This window comes from Saimiri boliviensis, chromosome 17 (genome assembly GCF_048565385.1).
Source record: "Saimiri boliviensis isolate mSaiBol1 chromosome 17, mSaiBol1.pri, whole genome shotgun sequence".
Classification (NCBI taxonomy): Eukaryota; Metazoa; Chordata; class Mammalia; order Primates; family Cebidae; genus Saimiri; species Saimiri boliviensis.
In genome coordinates this window covers 34694522-34718983 of record NC_133465.1, presented here as the reverse complement: position 1 = coordinate 34718983, position 24462 = coordinate 34694522, and the positions used below count along the sequence as shown (strand labels likewise).

At 46.5% G+C, this 24462-nt stretch overlaps 1 protein-coding gene across 10 annotated transcripts in view; it reads left to right on the top strand.

The window, feature by feature from the left end:
- The first annotated feature begins 1389 nt into the window (after positions 1 to 1389).
- MSI2 (musashi RNA binding protein 2) overlaps positions 1390 to 24462 on the top strand; it is a 433350-nt gene continuing 410277 nt past the window's right edge. For 3 of the 10 annotated variants that reach the window (XM_074388537.1, XM_074388541.1, XM_074388540.1), the window contains exons 1-5: positions 1423 to 1671; positions 1965 to 2005; positions 2332 to 2413; positions 3141 to 3225; positions 6981 to 7022. In XM_074388537.1, coding sequence (XP_074244638.1) covers positions 1610 to 1671; positions 1965 to 2005; positions 2332 to 2413; positions 3141 to 3225; positions 6981 to 7022 — 312 coding nt within the window. In that variant the 5' untranslated portion in view covers positions 1423 to 1609. Of the gene's footprint in view, positions 1672 to 1964; positions 2006 to 2331; positions 2414 to 3140; positions 3226 to 6980; positions 7023 to 24462 lie in introns of all 10 variants that reach the window. The other 7 variants (XM_039475923.2, XM_039475924.2, XM_039475921.2 and 4 more) reach the window with 5 other exon arrangements.

The window sequence follows — 24462 nt, the reverse complement described above, 5'->3', positions numbered from 1 at the left end:
TTTGATGATCCACAACTTTGTTACCCCTCATGCCATATTAAGTTTATTGCAATAATTTAAAACAATACTGATAATTGTATCCATATAGTTTATAAATTGAAACCAGCCGAAATTTGGCCAGCCTGGAATCTTCTGGGGAAATGTGCGATGTCTTTGAAAGGCTACAGAAATCGTCTTTTTGGGGTTTTCAGTGCACAAAGGTATGAAACCAGCATTTATCAAGAACCTGCTGTATGCCAGAACCGTGCTGCACAATACTGCTGCTCCTAAGGTGGGAGAGATTGTGAAGCCTTCTGCCACCCCAGCTACCTCCGCAGTTCGTGAGGGGTCTTGGGCTATTTCAGTCTCACGAATTTTATTATCCTGGCATACAAAAGCTGGGTAATTCAAGAAATAAAAAATATAACGAACGGATTACACAGGGGTTTCCTGAAATAAACCACCCATCACAGCCATCCCAGAGACACTCCAAAAGTACTTATTATATACAAACATTTGCTTTGAACCTCAATCATGTGACCTTGACCCCTACAACCTATCATATTATATTGTTACAACACTCTATGATTAACGCGGAAACCCTTTCTTCGGCACTTTCTCGCCACTGGAATAGCGTCAGTTTCTCAAAGTTCCAAAATAACCTTTCCCGGGCACGGATTGGTACCTCGACTGGGGAAGGGCGGGGAGCCGCGCAAGACGTGCCGGTGTGGAGCGAGAGCCAGAGAGAACTTCCAGCGCAAAAGGAAAATAAAACTTGTGGCTGGTGTTTGTGCAGGAGGGTCTCCGCCATCCTGAAGTCCCTCGATCCTGGGGGGTCTCGGGGGCCGCCAGAGTAGCGCCGGGGTGTGGGTTTGCTCCCGACGTCCTTGACCTAAATTTCTGAGCGGTGGCTGGAAACAGGGCGCAGCGCAGGGCGGGCGGCTGGTGCCATCCCCGGATCTCGGCGGCAGGGGCCGGCAAACTTGAATAGAGAGGGCGAACTAGAGAGGGTGGGGGGGGGGCGTCTTCACCCCGGTCCGGGTGAGGAGCCGCAGCAAGCTCCCCGCGCCTCCCCTCCCCCGATCCACCCGCCCCCCGCAACCCATGTGATCCACGGAAGTCGGGGTGCGCTCCCCGTCGCCCCGCGCCCAGCCGGCCCGGAGGCGGGGTCCCCTCGGCCCGCGGGGTTCGCGCGCCACCCGTGTGGGTCCGGCCGCGGGGGGCCGAGTGTGCGCGCGCGGGCGGGCGGGGGCCGCACTGGGGTGCGTGACGTCACCGGCATTGGTTACACGACGTTCTAGAACTCCGCCCCACGTGCGCCGGGGAGGAGGGGGAGGAGGAGGAGGAGATGGGGGTGGGGAGGAGGAGGGGGAGAGGTGGGGATGGGCCGGGGGGGCGGGGACGGGGGGTGTGCGAGGCAGCGGGGCTGAGCTAAGCCGAGCCCACGTGTGACGGCTCTCGCCGCTGCCCCGGCTCCGCCGCTCGCAGAGAGATTCGGAGGAGCCCGGGCGGGGGGGAGGAGGAGGGGGAGGAGGGAGCGGAGATCTCGGGGCTCGGAGCCGGCCGCCGCTCCGCTCCGACCGCTGTGGGGCTCGGTTTTTTGGGGGTGGGGGGGCGGGGGGGCTCAGATATGGAGGCAAATGGGAGCCAAGGCACCTCGGGCAGCGCCAACGACTCCCAGCACGACCCCGGGTAAGTTTCCAGCCGCTGCCCACCGCGCCGCCTCGGGCTCGCTCTCCTTGCAGCGGCGGGGACGGCGGTGCGCGGAGCCGGGCATCTCCCGCGCCCCCCCGCCCCTCCCGCGCGCCCCCCCCGTGGAAGTTACACACCTTTGGATTGCATTTCGCCGTCACCTTCTCCCCCACCCCACCTCCGGGCTCTCGCTCGCTCGCTCCCCCCCGCTTTCCTTTTAGCTTTTGTAAGTTACACGTCAAAATGGCCGATCTGACATCGGTGCTCACTTCTGTTATGTTTTCTCCCTCTAGTAAAATGTTTATCGGTGGACTAAGCTGGCAGACCTCACCAGGTAAGGGAGGGAGGGGGGGACGCCTGGGTCCCCCCCTTCTTGGCTTCTTTATTGCTCTTTGTTATCCCGGTGTAGGAGCCCCCCCCCGCCATTGGCTCCCACTTCTCCTGTGCAAGGTTATTTTTTTTTTAAATAGCAAATCCTTTCTGAGCCCTCTACGCGACCTCTGTTGCCGATTTCCCCCGCGTGTGCAAAAAAATGAAAAAACAAAACAGAATAGCAACAGAAAACTACTTTTGGATTTTGTCCTTGATCAAAATTTGCATTGCTTTTTTCCCCACACCTTCTTCCCCCCCCCCACCATCTCTCTCTTTCTCTCTCTACAGATAGCCTTAGAGACTATTTTAGCAAATTTGGAGAAATTAGAGAATGTATGGTCATGAGAGATCCCACTACGAAACGCTCCAGGTAAACCATTGCCTTCTGGATTTTGTCTTTATTTTAGAACAAAGTTTAAGTTTTATTTTTGGAGGTGTCTTCGGAAGTAGCTAAGCGGATTAGAATGGGGCTCAGGCGCGTGGCTGATCTCGAACGGCGCTCTCTACCACCCCCACCGCCCCCCAGTCACCCTAGAGGTTATTGTTAATTGGAGCTGAACTCTGGATACAGAGATACCTATCTCTCTGCTTTAAGTCATTTTTTCCGTCGTTTCTTTTTCTCTGTTTAAAATGACATTCAGCTTCATTTACTTTTCACATAGTTTTTTTTTTTTTTTTTTTTGGTCTTAATGTATGTTTTCCTCACACTCGTAGCTCCCCAAACTCTTAAGTTCCCTCTTAGAAAGATGGTGGTGAATCTCTTCTAAGTGCCGGGCTTTCTTCGGAATAAAACAAAGCGTTAAGAAAGGGAAGGGGAGGAGGAGAGGAAACTGAGGTGGCCAAAGAGTGGAGGCACCAGCATTTTCCAAGTTACCTCCACCCGCCCTGCCTCCGTTCCACCTCCCCCATTAACCTGGATGCTTTTTCTTGCGAGGTGGAGGGCTGTAGGCAGGAGGCGAATTGGAGGAGGGAAGTGGGAGTTGGGGGTGCGTGGGGGGCAACTTTTGGTCCTCATTCAGCCGTAGGTCTCACTCCTTGTTGCTTTCAATGGTATCACATTTTCTTGTTTGTTTTTCTCCCTCTTTGTCTCCTTTCAGAGGCTTCGGTTTCGTCACGTTCGCAGACCCAGCAAGTGTAGATAAAGTATTAGGTCAGCCCCACCATGAGTTAGATTCCAAGACGGTAGGTTGCTTTTTGTTGTTGTTGTTCACCCCTTTTCAGGAACGATCTGGGCATTGACAGCCCCATTTAAAGGGACAGCGCCTTCTTTTGCTTCTGTGCTAGAACTGGGTAGTTTTAAACTGAGCTAGTGAGTTGGCTCAAAAGTTTGCTGCTGTGGCTGGCCTTGGGGTTTTCTTTTTAGAGCCTGTCCCATTGCAGCTTCAGGTGCTGCCAAGGTTAGGCTTGGGGAGGAGGGGGTTCGGCTCCGGGAGAGTCTGCCTTTCCGGCCTGGGGACTGTGCAGAGAAACTCCACCAGAGAGCAAATGCAACTTTTCTTTGTCAGCCAAGCCCAACACGCGTTACCAACTGTGGCTGTGGGGGTCGGTTTTGAGAAGGCACAGCCGCTTCGTGGCCGAGGGGGACAGCAGTGGGAAGGAGGGGAGAGGGCACTAATTACAGGTCCAGGCAACAGGTTCCTCTTGGGGCACTTGGGATTTGGAATGTGGTTTGGGAAGGGAAGGGGACGCTGGCAGAGCTGAGCTGGGCATCCACTGGGGTGACTCCAGATGGCCTAAAACTGATAAGGCCGGGGGGTTTCAAAGTGATTTTTTTTCTTCCTTTTCTTTCTCAGATCCTTTGATTTGAATGTGGGTACTTTTGTACATTAGCTGTTTTAAAAATTGAGAGTAGAAGGGGGAAAAGTTTCCAGGCAGAGGTCAGAAGGGGAAGGGAAGAGTGTGTGTATATAACAATACATTTAATGAAAGGGGGAGTTTGCAGTGTTTTATTTAGCCCCCGTGTGGGCTTCCTGCCTCTCCTCCCTTCCCTTTATGTCTACCAGAGTTTCCCCATGGCTTTTATTAATATATATCTGCCCAAAGCAGAGGCCTTAAGATGACATTGGGCTAGAGTGCCGGGTTGCATGAACTTCACTCCTCTGTGTTGGGGTAGTGGGACAAGGCCAGAGATGGGGTTCTACCTCCATCCACCTCTTATGAACGGGAGCAATCATTACCTCTGGGTCTCAATTTCCTCTTCTGTAAAAGAAGTGGACCCAGGTGATTTTTCAAGTCCCTTTTGGCTTTAACACTGAATGGAGGAGAAGGAAAGGGAAGAAAGAAACCCGGCAACCTTCGGTGCACTTGAATTGATTTTGCAAATTCACCCTCTTTCTCCGATCAAAGAGATTAGGTGTTCGTGCCTTCTCCCAAGAAAGAAACCCACCTACACTCTTAGTTGCTCTATTAATTGTGCTGGACTTGTCATAACTTGCATGCAGCCCAGACTTTTTGTACTTTTAGGTAATTTAATTTCAGAAATCATTTGTAGGATGGTAACGGATGTCTGAAGAGTTTTTCTCTCCTTGATTTCTTGGCTAGACATTTCAAAAAGCTAGTGAAATTAAAGAGGAAAATCTTTTCAAGGCAAATTTGGGAATTTATCATCCACCCCCTCTTGCTACCTGGGTGGGAGAAACAGTATTTGGTTTCTGTGGTGGCTGGTGGGTCATATTCCTCGGTCGCGGGGGCAAAGCCTGCAGTTCCCCACCCCCATAGTTTGTAGACGTGTTTTGGTCACTATTATTTAGTGTAACCTAGCTTTTGACTTTGTTTCAACGTTCAGTGCAGGAGGCAGAAGCGGTTGGTTTATTGACATGGAAACGAGGATCTTGTTTACTGTTACCTTAAAAGCTTTGTTTAGGTAACGGCCATTCACATCCAAAATAGTACCCTAGTCTTTTCCTAGAGGACTTGTAGCTACAGTAAGTAGAGCTGTAACTAACTAATGTTTTAATTTTTGGTAGTTTTCTTTTTTGTTTGTTTTTTTTTTTAAAAAAAAAAATAGTTGCCAGGGATGTGCAAAAGGTTGGGATTTGCCATGCTTGACCCTTCCTCTCCTTCAGCGTGCAAACTTTACACACTGAGGACTCCAATCATGATACAATGCGCTGATATGGCTGCATACCATGCAGGAGTTCTGAATTGGCTTTTTCATTTTTCAATTTAAATATATATATATATTTTAAGTACTTCACTTTCTTCATTGCATCTTACTTCTTCCAGCTCCTGGCACCTCCCTTGACCTCCCCCACACCTGTTACCCCATAAACAAGGTGATTTCTGATTGCAGTCGTGTGCCGGTCAACTAAAAATAATCCTCTGGGGGGTGTTTTATGAAAAGACACCACTGTCTTACGTTTGGTCAACAGAATGGAAAATCCACACCTGTTGTATTTCTCTCTTAGACAAGCGCTAGTCAGCGCTGGACACACCTGTAGATACAGTAATGTTAATCTTTACGAAAGGGTAGTTTTCTAGATCAGAGATTTTTGTCTACTTTAGTTTTCAAAAAGTAATCTCTCATTTCTCAGGTGATGGTTAAAGGTAGGAAACGCAATGCAGATTTCATGAGGTCTTTAAGCCACCGTAATAACAGCAGTAAATCCTCGTGTATCTTCCTGGCTGGGACCTTAGGTGATGTAAGTCAAGGAACAAATGAACCACCCCCACCCCCACCTCCATACTTTCCTCCGAGGCATTACTCTTTCTCTTTCCGTCTCTTAGGGCAGAAGTGAAAACAAAGCTCAGATTTACTTTTTAAAAGGAAAGCATTTTAATATGAAAGCCAAAGCCTAGAAATAAATAACTAGTAGCAACGTTTATACTACTCTCTGTGTTACATTTTTGCCCAAAGATTTGTGACATTGAGAAATGGAATGAAAACTGACAATGGGACTGTTTTCAAATTTCTTTCCTCTTCTTTTCATCTGCCAGTAACTTTTTTCCTCCCCCGCATCAGCCTGTTAGATTCACATGCTTCCGGGAGAATTGCTCTGAGTGGTACAGCTAGACCCTGATGGAGCATCAGGTGTTCTGCAAATGTCTGATTTGGACTGGAGGATATTTTTCCATTCGGATTGAGGTTGGGGGTAGGGGAATCCCCTACTTGTTGCACTAGATTCTGACTCTTCCTTTTGTTCAGTTACTTTTTTTTTTTCCTTTTGTGCCCTCCCCAAGTTGGGCTGTCTTTCCTAATTTGGGTTTAGGTTGCGCATAGATTTTTACCCCCTGTTTTTAAAATCCAAGTGGATTTAGCTTCATTTTCTTCACTTAAAAAAAATTGTTTTTTAATCTTTTGAGGTGTAACTACAGAACAGATCTTTTTGATTAATCCTGGGTAAATTTACTTTTGCTAAAATGAATTAATTAACTCAAGCAGAGCATTGTGTTAGTTGTCTATGGGGAGTTTTTGGATGTTGTTGATTTAAAAAATTTTTGGACTCTCCTTCTCCTCCTGTTTTGTTGAGTTATAATTAGGGAGAAGAAATACCATCCGATTACCTACTGCTAGAGAATAGTTAACATTTAATTTTCAGGTTATGATTTTTTTCCCCAATGATAATGATGCTCCCATCTTTTCTTCCATCCACGCATAGCAAATTAGATGCAGATACCATTTAATATTCAGTGTCTGGAAGAAGAAGCCCTTGCTTAAATAAGAATACGTGAGATCTGGTTTGTTAAGAGCATCACACACTGAAATGCATGGTGGGTCATTTCAGAAATGCTGGCTAGCTATGTTAGTTATAAGATGTATTGGAGGAAAGGTTGAAGTTGAGATTAAAGTTTAAGACACTTTTGAGTTGCATGAGAAGTTACTAAAAGCTGTATTATAAGCCTGAGAAATGAGTGATTAATAATTAGGTGATTAATCATATATTTTTTCCTTTTCTTAAAGTATTTTATTGATACCTGTTTTTCTATTTTTTTCCCAGATTGACCCCAAAGTTGCATTTCCTCGTCGAGCGCAACCCAAGGTAAGTAGGAGAATCAACAGTAAGATTTTAGCACTCAGAGGTGATTGCCAAGAATTTCAAGTTTCAAACAGCATTGGCAATGAACTGTTGAAGCCTGGTATTCACTGTTCCTTCGGGGTATCAGCAAATGATGGCAATAGGCCGGGCAAGTAGTCCTGTGAGATAACCATGCGTCTCTAAGTTAGCCATCCCAAGGTGGCTTCTGAACATCCCCCTGGGGGCAGGGACGAGTCTGATGCTTAGTGGGAGAACGTGGCTCCATCCACTGCAGTATTTTTTGCAAGTATTGTATTTATTTTTTGAGCCTTGATCAAAATCATATCGGGAAAAGTTGAACATTTCCTTGTGACTCTTTTGGAGGGTACTCCTTTGAGGCTTTACTACTTGAAGTTTATGGAGAGGAGTAGAGTTTAAGTAAACAGTTGATCCTTTCTTGGAAAAAAACAACTTCTTAGGCCTGTAAAGCCTTAAATCTGAGAGAGGTAGCAGTGGATATCTTGGTTTCAGGTTGGTTGGATAGGTCAGGGCATACTTGAAACCAACGGTGCTTCTCATTTGTGTAAGTGCTGGTGCCTGGGTGGAGAAGTCCTGAAAATGTTGTAACCTTGTAGGAGTGGTACTACAAGACTTGCTTAAAGAATCAAGATAGGGCTTCACTTTTTTAGAAGTGTGTAGTTAACATAGTTCTCACTGAGCTTGCCAGGTGTGGCTATGAGAACACAGCTGCATGAAGCAGGAAGGTTACGTTGGAAAGGCTTGTGGCTTACATGTTACGTAGATACTTAGTTATACTTTTTTTCTTCCCCATATAGCATCGGAAGAAATGTTTCTATGTACCTTCTGAATTTGTTATTCTTTTAGGGAAAGGGAATAAGTTGAAGCTTCTGATTGTAAGTGGTAAAGGGAAGGGGTTGTGGCTTTAGCAGACCAGTTTATTCCTTTAAGCGTAGTCTCCCAGAAGTGGAACCTTTTAATTGTGTAAAGGGAGGAATGGTTTTGTGCATTAACATAGAAAAAGTCAGTGATTGTGACGATACTTCGAGAATTTCAGGTCTGGAGCCTACCACTTGATTAATTGATTGATTCTTTCCTTCTTTCTCTCCCTCCCTCCTTATTCTCTTTCTTCTCCCTTTTTTTAAAGAAACACAACTTTTTAAGTAAATACTATGAAATATTTTCTTACGGCTTTTTTCCCCCCTCTAATGCTGAAGCAAATGATAGGGATGAATGAGCTAAAGAGATTAGTTTATTTCTGTACTTAGCACAAACTTTGGAATTGTCGTTAGTGTTTTAGTTACTTCCCAAACGGTCTGTGATCCTTCACATTTCAGAGGGCTTCTGGGTTTGGAAGAACTGCCGTTTCTTCTGTAAGTGTGAGTCTTTCAATTTCCAGGTTAGTCATTTGATCACTCAGAGCTCGTATCAGATTACCCAAGAGGGAAGCTGGAAAAATCCCTTACTTGGTAAAACCATGGGTTTGACCTGTTTTCCTCTCCCCCTTGTGATCCCCCTTCCTTAACTTTGTTTTTAAATGTGGAAAGCAGTATTTCACTTTAATATACTCTGCAGTGGTGCATTCAACTTGAAAAAGAGACACAATAGTTTTCAAACTTGTCAAAAGTGTGCATTCTTTTCCCAACCCCCAGCTCCACATCTGGAATGTCAGTAGGTGAATTAACATGAAACCAGTTAGGGGAGAGCATCTTTCCGTGAATTCTAGGGATTTAATAATAACACCTTACCGTGTATGACACACTTCACTTTACAGAGGACTCTGCTGTTCGTGATCTTCATCTGAATTCCATCTCCTGGGGCATTTGGCTGTTGCCCCTGAACTTCCCCCAGTCTCAGTGTGCCCATCTGTAAAACACGAGTGGTGACAGTAGCTCTCTCAGAAGGTTTTTGTGAAGAGTAAAAGAGCACGGTCCCCGGCAAAAGTTTGTGTCACTGCCATTATTTTTATTGTCGGCTTCCTCATCATTGTTCTGGTTGTTGTTTGCAAGCGGGACAGCCTGGGTTCAGATGCTGATGGTGCCACTCCTTAGCTGTGTGAATTGGAACAGATCATTTAACTTCCTTGAACCTTAGCTTTGCCATCTCATAGAGTTTTTCCACAGATTTAAGTAAATAAAGGTAAAGGGACTGAAAAAAATAAAAAAAGACATGTTGCATGGTAGTGCTATAGAAGCATTAGCCTGCTATTTTATTTTTTATCTTTTATTTTTTGAGATGGGAGCTCACTATGTTGCCCAGACTGGTCTTGAACTCCTGGGCTCAAGCTATCATCCCACCTCTGCCTCCTAAAGTACTGGGATTATAGGTGTGTGCCTGGCCACCCTGCCACTTTTTACTGTCGTTTTTATTAGGTCCTCACGTCAATCCTGTGAGAGGTTGAGTAATAATAATGATATTAGTTAAATGTATATGCCAGGCACTATTGCAGGGGCTTTCTTAATCCATGTAATCCTCACACAGCCCTATGAGGAGACTACTAGTATTAGCTTCTTTTATAAATGAGGAAATTGAGGCACAGATGGATGTCTAGGAGCCATACACAGGCAACCTGGCTGTATGTAGAACTGGACCCTTCACCGACGTGCCATGCTGTTGGGGTACCTCCAGGGATGGCCTCTCTGTTCTACAACAGGAGATGGGCTCAGAGAGGTCAGTAGGCTGCACTGAGGGAACCATCGCCAGAGGCCTAGGACTTTGAAGTTCCGCGTTCCTGGGCCTGGGTGATTTGCCTTACCCCGCCATGTGTGTGACACGGTCTTATATCTTTCCATCCGACTCCTCAGGCCATCTTTACAGATGGTTCTGGAGTTGCTCAACCTCAGTGAGGCAACAGAGTAATTGCCAAGGTTGTATGGTGGTTGGGAATTGGGACTGGGTGGGGAGAATGTGTCTTCCCTGTCTACAGTGATTTTCCAACAGAATTTGAGACTGGCCACCAGGATTTCAAACCGGAGTTAGTGTTGGGGGCCAAAACCCGGCCGGCAGAAGCATAGAACTTTAAGTTGAGCGTGATTTATTTATTGTTTGTCTCCCTCCAATAAAACTTCTGCGTTTTTGTGTTCAGGTCACAGTGGCAGAGGGAACCCTGCCCCTCCTTGTGGGCCGGGCAAGGAGCTTGTAAATGATATGTCAGTGTGTGTTTCAGTTCAAATGCGTTTCTCTGCTTTCTGGCTGTCCCTGCTTGCTAGCGCTCGCCAGAGAAATATTCCGTGGAGGTGTTAAAACAAGACTAGTGGAAAGAAACTGTAACTTAAAACGAAAGAAAATCCATGGCAGTGAAGAACAGATTTCATATTAGTACTGTCATAATATTCTCTAATGTATCATATAAATAAAAATCTGTTTAGACCAGAATTTTAATGAGCCACCAAAGGAAGGTTTTGAATCCTGCAGTTTATTTATCCCACTTTGTGATGTAAATGTTCACATCTCAAGTGAAGTAGAGTGGGGCGACTCTCTGGAGACTAGAGGTCATTAATTAGTGAAGTATATTTTGATCAGGGGAAGAAGACTGGTTCATTCTATATCCTCCTATTTCTCTGGATGATTATTTCATTTTGTAAAATATGTAAGAGTTCCCCTCCTTATCTTTTTAAAAATTAAAATGATCATGCTCCTCTAAAAAGATGACTTAATTTGAAGCCTTTGGAGACACGAGGATGATGGGGATCCATCACTCCCTGTTCTTTCTTCGCTCCCTTTGGACTGGAGCGTTGGCTGCCTGGAAGAGTTTTGCTTGAGCTCGTGGGTTCTTTTCTTGTGTGTCAAGGAACCAAGAGACTCCTTAACATCTTTCAGCAAGAGCGAGGTCTGGATCTACTCACCATCTCTCTTAATTATCCTTGTGTATAAGAAAACATTTCCACCTTTTCCAAATTGCCATTTTATTCCTTAACGTTTAGAGGCCAGAACCTCATCTGTTGATCCAGAGAGATCTCACTTCTTTAACCTGTTTCTAGCTGCCTTCAGTCACAGCAGGGTGGCCAAGGGCGAGTCACTTAAGCCTCCCCAAGCCTCAGTTTCCTCCTCTGTAAAACAGGGAGAATGTAGGACTCACCACCTGGGGTTGTTTGGAGGATAAATGCAACATTCTTCACTGGGAGCCTGGCATAAAATAGCACCCCACAAATGTCTGTTGATCTTATTATTACAGAATTATTATTATTATTATTATTATTATTATTATTTTAAGATGGAGACTCGCTCTGTTATGCAGGCTGGAGTGCAGTGGTAAGATCTTGGCTCACGGCAACCTCCGCCTCCCGGGTTCATGCAATTCTCCCACCTCAGCCTCCCGAGTAGCTGGGATTACAGGCACCTGCCATCATGCCCAGCTAATTTTTGTATTTTTTGTAGAGACGGGGTTTCACCGTGTTGGCTAGGCTAGTCTCAAACTCCTGACTTCAGGTGATCCGCTCACCTCGGCTTTCCAAAGTGCTGGGATTGCAGGCATGAGCCACCATGCCGGGGCATAGAATTATTTTAATAGAATGAAGAAAAGTACAATGGTGAAATGACTGAAGAAAAATCTTAATTGGAATGTAAGCTCTCTGAGGGCAGGGAACTATTGGTGGCTGGTGGTTAGTAACTAAATGAATGAACCAAATCCAGCCTGCCTTCTTTACCATGGAGATGGCTGCTACCCAGTAAAGTTACGTTGGTTGCCTCAGGTTCACAGTTAGATCGTAACAGGGCTGAGCTAGCAGCCAGGTTTTCCTGTTTCCATTGTGTTCTCTGACGTGACTTCAGGGCCCTGGAAGGTTCTCTGCTGATCATGTGTCCAGATGCGTGCAGTGGCAGCCCGAGCATGTATATGCACACCTTGTGTTCTGGGGGAGTGGTTTCTTGGCAGCTTCTCAAGGGCGAAGGGTGAGTTTTCGGGATCTGGCCTTCCCTTGCTGCTGTGGGTCAGGTCATTCTAGCATCTTGCCGTCTTGGATGATCTGCAGCTGTCATCTCGGCAGCCACCGTGAACCGGCCTGCCAGTGGGTTTTCTCGTTCCCAGTGAGGATGCGATGGTGTGTCTGCAGCCCTCTTCCACAACAGTGAGGACCTGGGAGGATTAGTGGCTTAGCTTCTCTCTTGTCGGTGAGCACCGCTCCTTCCTGTGTTCCAAGTCAGTAGCAGGTGTCAGCTCAAGGAGGAGGGGCACCTTGTCCTACAAATGTCCTTTCCCTGGATTTGGCCGTTCCTCACATGCTTTCATTTCATTGCTAAGGTCAGTCTCCTAGGACGACGAAGCTCCTGTGTTCTGTGTCAGATCAGATGATTTTTGGCAGACAGGTGGGCCTCCTCTGCCACCCGGGAAGGGAGGAGAAGGCAGTCTCGGAGGAACCAGCTGACCATCTCGGGTGCCTCTTGGGGCGGTGTCCATTCTTCGTGTCCTATTTTGTATTTTTAAACCCGAACAATCTTCGGCCAAAAGCCCCCAGAACACACAGGGGAGATGTAGTTCGTCATCTCTCTCTTCCCGTTTGATCTAGTATGTTCATTTAACAAGAGCTGGGTTAATCCTTGTTAATCGCCAACTCTGTGCGTGCACCCACTTTTGGAGGGATTCAGGAAACCCTCAGTGCTCCTGATGTGCACGGAACACAGTCTCAACGTCTTAGCTTGGTACTTGAGGTCCTTCAAAATCTGTACCCTGGGGTCTTTTCCACCTTATCTCTCAATTCTTCTAGTTTTTGCTGCCTTGAAACTGAACGCTCACCCTTCTCTGAGAAACCTGTCCTTTCACAGATTTCCCTCCCTGCACTGCCCTTCCCTTCTTTGTACACAGCAGACCCCTCTTTGAAAGCAACTTCATCATCATCACGAAGCTGACACTGCTTCTTTGTGGAAGCAGTAGTACTTATTTGGATTTCCACCGCACTTGCCTTTTCTTTGGATAAGCCCCTTCCAAAAAGAAATTAGCAAAAACTTAAGGAGCACACACATCTGTCACGTGTTGTGCTAGGCATTCACTCATTCATTTATTCACCAAACAAGCACCGATCGTATGCCAGATACTGTGCAAAGTTCTGGGGATAGTGTGGAGAATATGACAGTGTGCCTGCCCTCACCAGACTTTTGCTCTAGTGGGGCAAATAGGCAGTGAGCAAACAGGTACGTATATAACATGCTGTCAGGTGTGATCACCAAAGCCAGGGAAGAGTGATAGCAGGAGTGAGGTGGACCCTGTCTTGTCCTACAGTCAGGTGTCACTTTCAGCAGTTCAGTGATTATTTACCAAGTTCATGCTCAGCACCCGGGAGGGTGTCAGGTACTGTGTTCTGAGTTTTATGATATTTAGGTTCATGCCTCATCTCTTCCATTGGACACAAGCCTATTTTACTAATAACCCTCCCCGCCCCCATCCTTAGCCCTTACTCCTGCACCTTTGTACATCACAGACTTCCATTTAAATAGAGGGAATGAAAAATGACAGAGGAAACACAGTTCTTGTCTTTAAGGACGTTAGCTTCAGGTTAGGAGGAGGGGGCGCCTGGGATACGGGAAAGGATGGGATAAGCACAGTAAAAAAGGTAGGAACAGCATTTTGAGGAAGGGCGATCTAAGCTTCTAGAAGAGGTGGTCTTTGCCCCAGATCTTGAAGATCAGGTGGGAAGGAATGATGGCAGGAATGCAGTTCTTTCTTCCTGCTGGGAACTAGGAAAGGTCAGGGTGTGCAGGTTTCACAAAGGGTGTGTGCTACAGAGTAGTCTGGCATGAGGCTTGCAAAGTAGCTTGGGGCCAGGTTGTAGAAGGCCTTGAGGGCCAGGCAAAGCAAACTGATAGGTGCTGGGGAACCTGTTGTGTGTCTGTGTGGGTGTATGGGGAGGCTCTGTGGGGTGCGCTGAGCTTGTTTGGACCTGTATAGAAGCTGGGGTTACTGATAGGACAGTGGCTGGTGCAGTTGCCTGGAGAACTTCCACCCTGGGCTTGTGGCTTAAGCTTAATTCAGACTATGTTCTCTCTGGCCCAAGTCTCTCTTGCTATAGACTCTTCTTCAGGAGTGATGCTCTTGGCAGGTGCCACCTCTACTGCTGAGATACGTGGCTGCTTACAAAGAACTCTCTCATTCTCTTGTTTCTACCTTCTGTTCTCTCCTCTTCTTCGTTAACAAGAGACCATATAGACACAATTCTAAAGTCCTGTACTTTATCCCTATTTAAGCTGTGATCATGACCTTGCCATATATAGACAGTGAGGTATCATTTCTTGATGTGGACATCATCACAGATTGCTTGTGTTACACCAGTGAGTGTGTCCTGTGGCTCAGAGCAGTCTGACCTTTGACTTCATGGGTGGTATCTGCCTGGGGTCGCCTTTGGCTGAGTGGCTGTTTGGAAAATAATATTTTTTTTTTTTTGAATCACGATCTCTGCTTTCCGTGTGATGTGGAGTGAGCAGGTGTGGTCTTGGGGCAGAGCACTCTGTGATATGTTGTGGCAGTGGCCTCACTTGGTCGGTCCAGCTGGGACAGATGTCCCACTGCATATGGAGTAGAATAAGATACCCTCCCTTCTCCCTTTCTTTTGAAGATAGCACCAAGCTTCTAACCATCTGGAATGTTACCCTTAGGGTGGATGCCTGGCTGCTATCCTGCTTTATTTTCGCTGTGAGATTTTGAAGACTTAAAAAAGAAAAATCCCAATTCGGAATAATGACTGTCATTTCTTGTGAGTGTATATGTTACGGGCATAGTACCGAGACTATATACTTAATATCCTTTAATCCTTACAACAATCCTTTGAAATAGTCAGTATCTCCTTTTGACAGGTGGGTAAACTGGGGCCTGAGAGGGCAAACAGCTTTCCCGGGACCATAGAACTAGTAAAGTTCTGGGTTGTCCTTTGGACCAAAGTCTCTGAATCTCCAGACCTTGTTCTCCTCTCCGCTAAGCCTTGCTGCATCCAGCATGAGTGGGTAGAGTTTAGGTGGCCACTTGACTTGACGGCTATGAAATGCTCAGGCTGAGGAACAGAGTTTGTGATAGTCTAGCTGGAAAGCTTCAGGTTAATTTTGATTACCTATTTTCTGAGAGCCTGTTGAGCATAGGTAAGTGCCACTGGCCAGCTATAGTGTTTTAGACAAGTCATTTAGTGGTTTTGTGCCTCCACTTTTATCTGTTAAATGGGATAGCAACAGTCCCTCCATTGTAGAATTGCTAAGGGTCAGATGGACTAAGTTAATGCATACGAATGGCCTAGGGTGATAGCTACATATTGTGGTACAGTATAAGCATTCCTCATCTGTAGCCGTCCCCAAAAGATGGCACAGCCCCCATCATCAGAGGACCTTCTAACCGAGTAGCTCATGCGTTCGTTAGCACCGTTGCTCCTTTCTAGGGTGAAGGATAGAACAGCACATTGAGATGGGAAAATTCTGTGTCAGTGGCTTGGCCTGCTCGTGGGGTCCTGGCTCTCAGGGCTCTCGAGATAGCATGCAGCCTTTATCTTGGGGAGGCTTGGTGGGCATTAGGAATTCATTTCCTTTTCTGTATCTGATGCCTGTGTTTTCGCTGCCTCTGAGAGTAAAGTCCCCGGGAGCGGCTAGGGAAGAGCTGAGACACTGCTGTGTGAGAGGTCTCGGCGTGAGCCTTCTCTCTCCCAGTACTGGTCTTTATCTGCCTGGGGGTAGCTCTACCAATGACTGATCTGAAAGCATCACATTCACTTATTTGTCACTGGCTGTGACAGGCAAGTTAATGCTAATGGATTCTTTTTTTAGCCTGTTGTCTGGGATGAGTTTCTCTCAAACGTCCTGAAATCTAAGGCATTAGGGGAATGTGTAACTTTTATGGCAGGGGAGGATTTATAAGATAAATAGGGTTTTGTGTGCAAGGACCTTAAATTTAGGTTAGGGGTATGGGCAGCCAGGGAGGGGGGATGTCGGACAAGCACAGAGTCTTCTTTTTAAGAAATCCATTCAAGAGCTCTAAATTGCTGTTTCTGTTTCAATTATGTGACAATTTCAAGGGTTTAGAAAAATCTAATAAACTGGTCTTGATGATGCATTCTGGGGAGAGAATGCTTCAGAAGATCTAGGAGAATAAATTCCTTGGGGGTCAAGAGATTCTCGTTCCTGCCACCTTGGGCCTTCCTTCGTCTGGGTTTTTACATTTTTATTGTTTTGAAGGGCAGAAAACGGTATAGGAATGTATTCAGGGCTTCATCCATACCCTCCACCGAAATGAATTATTCTCTTTGGGCAATTGCAAAGTAGACGGGCCACTGCAATCTTTTTTTTTTTTTTTTTTTAAGCTGACATATTGTAAACGACTTTCAGAGCATGATTTGTGTGTGTAGTGATGTTGAATAAAGCACCAAAGAAAAGAAACTGGAGGAGGGGAAAGAGTGAGGAGGGAGGCCCTATAAAAGTTTTTTTCTTTTCTCCCATCAAAGCTTTTGATAATTTCCTAAAGCACAGAAGTTTACAATGGAAGCGGGCTTTTGGGCTGCCTAGGGGAGCAGGGCGCAGAAAGACCTAGCGTAGCAAAATGTGATGCTGAGTGACGTTAATGAGGTGACCGCTCTGGTGGGAGGGAGGCCAGGAACCAGCCAAGTAGCAGTTCCCATGACTCGCTCTCAGCTGAGTGTTTCCTTCTGCATGCTTGCGTGGGCGCCGGTGTGTGTGTGTGTGTGTGTGTGTGTGTGTGCATGCACAAGTTGTGTTTCCTAAGTCTTCAGATGGAATTGTTAACATCAAACCCTGTTCGGTTCACTGCGGTGTTCGCCGCCCTAGAATGGCCGCGTGTGCCGAGTGTTGTCCTTTGTTCCTACCTGCTGAAAAGTAAAGTTTTCAACTTAGAGGCATTTTGTCTTTACTTTCTGGGTATCTGCTGGAGCCTGGCTGGGCGGCATTGCAGGCCAGCCTCACAGAGCTGGGCACGGCTGGAACACCAAACCATGAGGATGAAAAGTCAATATGCTCATTTCTGAAATGAATTCCAGGGAGACGGGAAAAGAAACCCTGTGGGTGTACAGATCCTGCCCCTCCAAAGGCCCTCGATCGATGGCACTTCATACTGGTGGCATAAATGAAACATTTCAACAACTGCTTCTTAAATATTTTAGTGTCTTGGAAAGTAATCCGTATTTCCATGTTGCTCTTGTGCAAGAATTTCCAGTTACTCAAGAAAAGCTGCAACATTGCAGGCAGAAGAAGGTGAGAGACCTGGGTCTTGCCGATTTCCTGGCCAGGACCTTGAGAGGACCTGGCTTAGTTGCAAACTGGTTTCACCAGGGAAGCTAGTATTTTCATCCCATTTCTCACCCCTGTGCCATTAGAGTGACCATTCTAAACAGTGCGGGGCAAGGGTTTTGAAAAGCTGCTTGACATCTTAAGGAAAATAGCCAGATGGGGCCTGCGGTACAGTGGAGTGTGTGGAAACAGTGTGTGTATTTACTGATACAGTCTATTTTTTTAAATCCCTTTCAACTCTGTTCCCTCTGGGATATCTCTCAAATATGTCCTTTTTGTAGCTAGAGGCAAACAAACAAAAAAATGTTTCAACTTTCAGATATACTACTTAATAAAAACTAACTAGTGGATTCACCATCTCTCCTACCTGGGGAAAAAGGATCAAATTAGGATGCCTACACCTAGGAAAAATTGGGTTGTGAGTCTCCACAAGATTGCTACGTGTATATGTTGCCTCTTCTGTTTTCCAAAGCAGATAATTGGTTTTAGTAAGAACTTCTGACTTGATTAGGGGGCCCTTAGGAAATTAAAGTGTGTTTGAATTTCACAAGTATAATTTTAATTATACAAATTTTGCATTTTTCACTAGGGAGCCAGGTTCAGAACTTGTTTTCCTGTACTAATAGGGGTAGTAAAGCTGATTATGGCAGAATGCCTTACTTAAATTGCTTTGAAAATAACAATCCTTGGACTTGATCATTGTTTTTCCCTGCAGTACACGATGTTCAGGTTAACATCCATACCCGTCCCATATTCTTGTTAAAAATGATTTTATTTTATTTTATTTTTTACTGGATTCGTACAACTGCAGAACAGACTGACATTGTGGGGGTGTGGGTGGGTGGGACCTCATTATGAATTTTTCTGCTGGACTTGCTGAAAGAATGCAATTGAAGTTCTTTTGAGCACAAGTCCTGCCCGGGCAGCTTGTGTTTGGCAGGCCGTCACGTTAGCATGTTGTGATTGCCTTTATCGCCACGTCATCCTGTTTGCTCAAAGCCTGCGCGTTCATGGCATTCGCCCTCCAAGCTGCCCCTCTGCAGCATGGCCCCAGTGGATTAGGGTAGAAGGTACCATGGAAACAGTCACCTGGGTCTTTCCCCAAGCCATAAAGAGATGGTAGAGTGAGAATGATCAGACCCCCCGGGTATCCCAAGAGAAGAACTGATTGTGTTAATGGAAAATGACTGTGTTTTTTCAGGGCTACCCAGACAAAACTCCCAAGTGTCGGGGGAAGTGCTTTGAGAATTTGAACGTTAGCATCCTCAAACATCTACCCCTGTGTGGGGCTCGAAAAAGCTTCCTAGAGACCTGCTCCTTGGGCCTTTTTGATCTTGTCTCACATATTGACAGGAGAGATTCAATAGAAGAATTCGTTCACAATAGAGAAATCATATAACCAGCTTGTGAGTGACGTGATGTCATACAGGTGGGGGCCTGAGAATATGGGAAGACAAAGCTGCAGGTACAGGCTGGATCCCACCCAGCCCCAGCACCCTGCGTTTTACTCACTGACTGTCATTATTTTTATTACTTTCTCTCCAGGTATTCTAGCTGAGGGTTTAAGAACATGGCCTCTGGAACCAGACTTTGAATCCTTGCTGTGCCACTGCAGCTGGGTGACCTTGAGCAAGCTATCTAAATATTCTGTGCCTTGGTTTCGTCATCTGTACAATGGAGATGATGATGATGGTCTCACCTTCATGGGGTTGTCACAAGGATTATGGGAGTTCACGTCTTAAAGTGCTTAGAATGGTGTCTGCAGCACAAGGAAGTGTATGGGTGTGTGAATTGCAGTGTGGTTAGAAAGGGTTGCGTCCTGTAGCAGGTTGGGGTAAATGCTCCATGCCTGCCTTACGTAGTAGCTGGAGAACTGTAAGTACTGCTGTCTTCTGCCTCACATATTTTTCCTTAGGTCATGTTTGAGACATACAAAAGAAGACACACACGTGGTTGTGTGTATGCATATGAATATGCGTGACTTGGGTAGAATTACGGTGTGATTTGGATTCAGACACATGTATGTGCTGTAACAAAGTGTATTGTTCGTTGGCAGCACAGGCTTCGGACTCAGAGGGACCTAGTTTGAAACCTGACAACTGCCACTAACTCTCTGACTTCAGGAAGGTGCCCCAGCCTCTCTGGGCTTCAATTCTGTACTTAAAAAAAGGATGAATAATAGAATTGTGGGGATTAAATGAGCCAGTGTAAATAAGGCACCTGGCTATGGTTGACACTGACCAAATGTGTATTCTTTTCTCTGTAACCTGCAAAAGAGAATTTTTAAAGCCATCTTGAACATGGGAAAGATACAAAGTGTTCTGTTCTTGCTGGTGATGAGAATAGCTGAAGTTAGTTGATAAGTCCTTAGAGGGCTGAGTAGAGAAAAGGCAGACCATGAAAGAAGGTGTTGTTATCCTTCATCTCCACGCCAAAGGGCTGTTTTAGCAAGCTTCGTTTCACAAAACCCACATTTTCAAGGGCAGGGAAATCATTTCAGTTAGTCAGGAACCTTAGATGGTGTCCCCAGGCTTTGAAGATGCCTTTGTTCCTTTGACACTTGGTGGGAACTGGGAACACAGGGCTGGATGGTCCAAGAGGAGGGGAGTAACTTCACAGACATAAAAGAGCCCCAGCTAGGAGGGAGTGAGGGGGAACCTTGGGATTGGGGGCAAGGGTTACTTTTTCATAGAACCTTTTGCTTGGGCATACAGAATATTAGGTTTTGATCTACAAACCCATGAGCCCTGTCCTGTGAGTGGGAATAAGATTGGTGGAGCTCAGGAAATGAACACTATTCCCAGCCAGCCACTGGCCTGGGAGATGCCGATGCTCAGACCTATCCTCAGGGCTGGGAAAGCCCCCAGACGCCTTAGGGCATCCCCTGTGTGTGGGTCCCCTTCACTTCATGTCCATTGGGTGGAATTTACCGGGTATTGCTGGGAACAGGGAACAAGATCATGATTATAAGTGGATCCTGGGCAGGGGATGCAGTGCGTGTGAACATTAGTATATAGAGGGTGGAAAGGGAAGGATAGAAGGGGTGGCCGGGAGGAGGGAAATAGCAGTAGATTACATTGACTAATTATAGGGAAAAAGCCGTATTTCCTGCTCCATTAAGGGATCACTAGGCTATGAAGCAGTTTATTGTAATTAATGCAGAAACAGCAAATAAGTGTTGAGTTTGGAGTGGAGGGTCTCCAGAATCCCCTCCCGCCTTCAGTTCCCTGGGCTCACTGTCCCCCTCCCCTCCCCTCAAATTCATTATCCCCAGAGAGAAAGAGTCTTGGGGGACCATCTTTTTGGGAAGGGCTGCATAGCACAGTCTTTGACCAGTTTCCTACTGGTTTATTTTGACAAAGAAGGAAGATCTTTTACCTGATCTCCTTCAGAAGGTTCTGCATGGGTTTTTACGTTTTCTAAGGCTGAAGGAGGAGGGACAAACCCGTGTCATCATTGCTATTCTTGCCACAATCATTTTAATTTCAGCACATGAAAGTGGCAGGTTACACATCCAAGTCCATCGAGTTATGGGCCGTGTGGAGTTGTGATTGCTTTCCTTGATGATTTCTTGTTCAAATCAGCAGTGCTCTTAATTTTCCAGATGAAGTAAAAAGAAAATTGGAGATTCCCCTCCCGCCCGGCGTCTCTTCATCCAAGGTTTTCTGAGCATGACTCTGATTTGGAGGGTTAATATTAATTAGGAGCCAGTTTAGACCTCGGTTGCTTGATGAGGTAGCTTCAACTGTTGTCACGAATGTGGCTGGCTCCTTTTTGCATGTGTCTGCTTTTGGTGAAAGTTTCTGGGTTTAAAAGCCGAAAGAAGAAATATGCAGAGAAAGATAGAGGAGGGACCAATTACTAAAGAATTGCAAAGCATTCTCCTAGAACTTGAGGGAGGAATGAGACCAGAGAGCCTGGGTGGGTGTGGCTTCTGAGCTGCTATCTTCCCCAGCTTGCTGCCGCTGCTGTTTGCCTCAGTTTCCTTTGTTGTAAGTGAAGGTCATCTCTCTAGCTTCCTAAAAGGGGCATGACTCACTTCCTTGGTTTCCAAATTGGGTGACGCTTGAATTTCTCTGAGGCAAGTCCCTGGTGAGTGCCAGGTAACGAAGGCGCCTCATTTTTGTGCTGAGGCTCAAGGTTCCCTGGCTCCCATGTTTTCCCAAAGCTGACCTGGTCTCCTGGGGGACAGTGGCAGAAAGGATGAGGCCAGAGAGAGTGAGTGAGCCCCACCGCACAGTCAGGAGAAAGAAGAGCTGGAGAGGAAGGGACCCGTTCTTGGCTTGCGTCATGTTAGGAATCAATCTTCTGTGGACTGGGGTTTTGGGTTGGTTTTGTCTGTCTGTCTTTCTTTCTTTCTTTCTTTCTTCTTTTCTTCCTTCCTTCCTTCCTTCCTTCCTTCTTTCCTTTCTTTCTTTTCTTTCTTTCTTTCTTTCTCTTTCCTTCTTTCCTTCTTTCGAGATGGAATTCCTCTCCAGCCCAGGCTGGAGTGCAGTGGCACAATCTGGGCACCCTGCAACCTCCACCTCCTGGGTTCAAGTGATTCTCTTGCCTCAGCCTTCTGAGTGGCTAGGACTACAGGCGCCCTACACCATGCCCAGCTAATTTTTTTGTATTTTTAATACAGGTGGGGTTTCACCTGTTGGCCAGGCTGGTCTCGAACTGCTGACCTCAAGTGATCCACCCACCTCAGCCTCCCAAAGGGATTATAGGCATGAGCCACCGCACCTGGCCTGGTTTTCATTCTGACAGGGTGCTTTGGGGCGTCAGGGAGTATACAGCAGACCATGGGTGTGAACGTTCCAGGCCCAGCCTAGACCTGACTTCTGCCTCCTGGTCTCTTAGCCCAGTGCTGATGTGCTGAACGTGACCTCAGGCACATTGCCTTGCAGCTCCTTATTTCAATTTCCCCAAAGATGGGGGAAGAATGAGGGCATGTTGGGGGAAGCAGTGGTGATTAGGGCTTAAGAGACGAGGCTTAGGAGGCAGGCAGTCTTAGGGTTTCTTTCTGGCCTAATAATTTCCTGGCTGCTTGACCTTGGGGAGTTCACCTAACTTTGCTAGTTCTCAATTTTCTGATACGTAAAATGGGATGATACTATATGTGCATCTACCTGACAGGATTGTTGTAATGTTTGCAGGAGACAGTGTTCATAAAGTACTGAGCACAGTGCCAGGTAGGTGGCTAGCACTTTATTCCTGGGGGCTACTTTTACTGTTAACAGCTCCATAGTGATTTGACCAGTGGGTTCTGAGAGTTGAACCGAGTCTCGGACTAGATAGGGCCACATCAAGAAAACATTTGGGGCTGGGTGTGGTGGCTCACGCCTGCCCTCTGGGAGGTGGAGGTGGGAGGACCAATTGAGGCCAGGAGTTGGAGACCAGCCTGGGCAACATAGTGAGACCCTGTCTCTACAGAAGATCCAAAAATTAGCTAGGTGAGGTGGTACATGCCTGTAGTCCTAGCTACTCAGGAGGTTGAAGTAGGAGGATCTCTTGAGCTCAGGAGGTCAAGGCTACAGTGAGCTATTATCACACCACTGTACTCCAGCCTAGGCAACAGGGCAAGACCTGCCTCTTAAAAAAAGAAAAAGAAAGAAAACATTTGAGCTCCACAGGTTGACATTCAGATTTGAACAGTTTTCCACAGAGGGAGAATTGCTGCAAAAGAGGCAAGACCTGCCTAAATGCGTGGTCTGGAACTAAGGTGATGAAGTTCCCTGCACCATCCAGCTTTGAAGAGATGGGGACTGGGGTTTCCCCTTGCTTGACATGAACCACTTAACTGCAGGAGAAGGGGAGGAGGGACCAATCCCCGAGGAACACGGAGACCCACATGAGGTTTTGGAATGCACGCCTGGTACTATCTGAAATTTAAAAGCCTTTCTTGACTGAGGCAGAGCAGATCAAAGGCCATTTGCTGTTTCAGAGTGTTCCTATGTATGTTTGGCAGACAGTTCTGTCTTTTTATTGCTTCCTTTCCCACTAAGTCCTCCGTCCCCCTGCAGCCTTCCACCCCTTGGTGAGATTTTTTTTTTTTTAAATTTTATTTTAAGTTCTGGGATACACGTGCAGGATGTGCAGGTTTGTTACAAGGTAAACACGTGCCATGGTGGTTTGGTGCACCTATCAACCCATCACCCAGGTATGAAGCCCTCATGCGTTCACTGTTGATCATGATGCTCTCCCTCCTGATGACATGATTTAAAGTCAGCACCAGCACCTCCTTCTCATGCCTTGTGTATGCAGCAGGAACTGTGAACTGGGGGTAAGTGCAAGCCCTCTGGCCACTGCAGATGAGCTGTGGATGTCAGTGCTTGTGTGGAGAGCCGGCATCCATCGGCTATATCTCAGCTTTCTTTTCAGGGCAGACCTGATGTAGGCATTCTAGGTGGGAAAAGCCTTAGCACTTGTGAACTATTATTGTTACTCTCTGGAAGGGAAGGTGGAAGGGGGAATCTATGCCAATGAGCACAACATAGGCCGTGTATAGATACACGCGAGGTTGCTCGGCATGCTCTTAGGCCTGGAGGAGACAGAATCAGGTATTAGCCTGTCCTCTGGCTGCTCTCAGGCTAGCAGGGAGGCAGGTGTATACACCCGGATGTGAGCTAGAGGGGACTGTGGCTGTGCACAGGAGGGGCACAGAGGGTGGAGCAAGCAGGGCAGGCTTCACAGAGGAGGCCTTGTGAGCTGAATCTTGAGAGACAGGAGGAGATCCTCCAAGTTGGGGGAACTGTGGGAGCAGTTAGCTTGGCTTTTGGAGGGTGTAGCACATTGTTCCTTATAGGCTGGGGTGTAATGCGCAGAGGAGAGCAGAGGGAAGATTGATTTGCTCATTATGCAACAAACATCTGGAGCTCTAGTCCTGAACCAGGCCCAAAGCTGGGGAATGAGAGCTCAGTCCCTGCTGCCCTTGTGGAGTCGGTGGCTGGCAGGGGCATGCTCATTAAACAACTTACTGCATGATTCACTGCTTTTCTCTTTTCTTTTCTCTTTCTTTCTTTCTTTTCTTTTTTTCCCCCAAGGTTTTGCTCTGTTTCCCAGGCTGGAGTGCAGTGGCATAATCAAAGCTCACTGCAGCCTTGAATTCTTGGGTTCCAGCAGTTCTCCTGCCTCAGCCTCCCAGGTAGCTAGGACCACAGGCACACATGGCTGTGCCTGGTTAGTTGTTTTTTTTTTTTTTTTTTTTTTTTTAACTTTTTGTAGAGGTGGGTAGCTCGCTTTGTTGCCCAGGCTG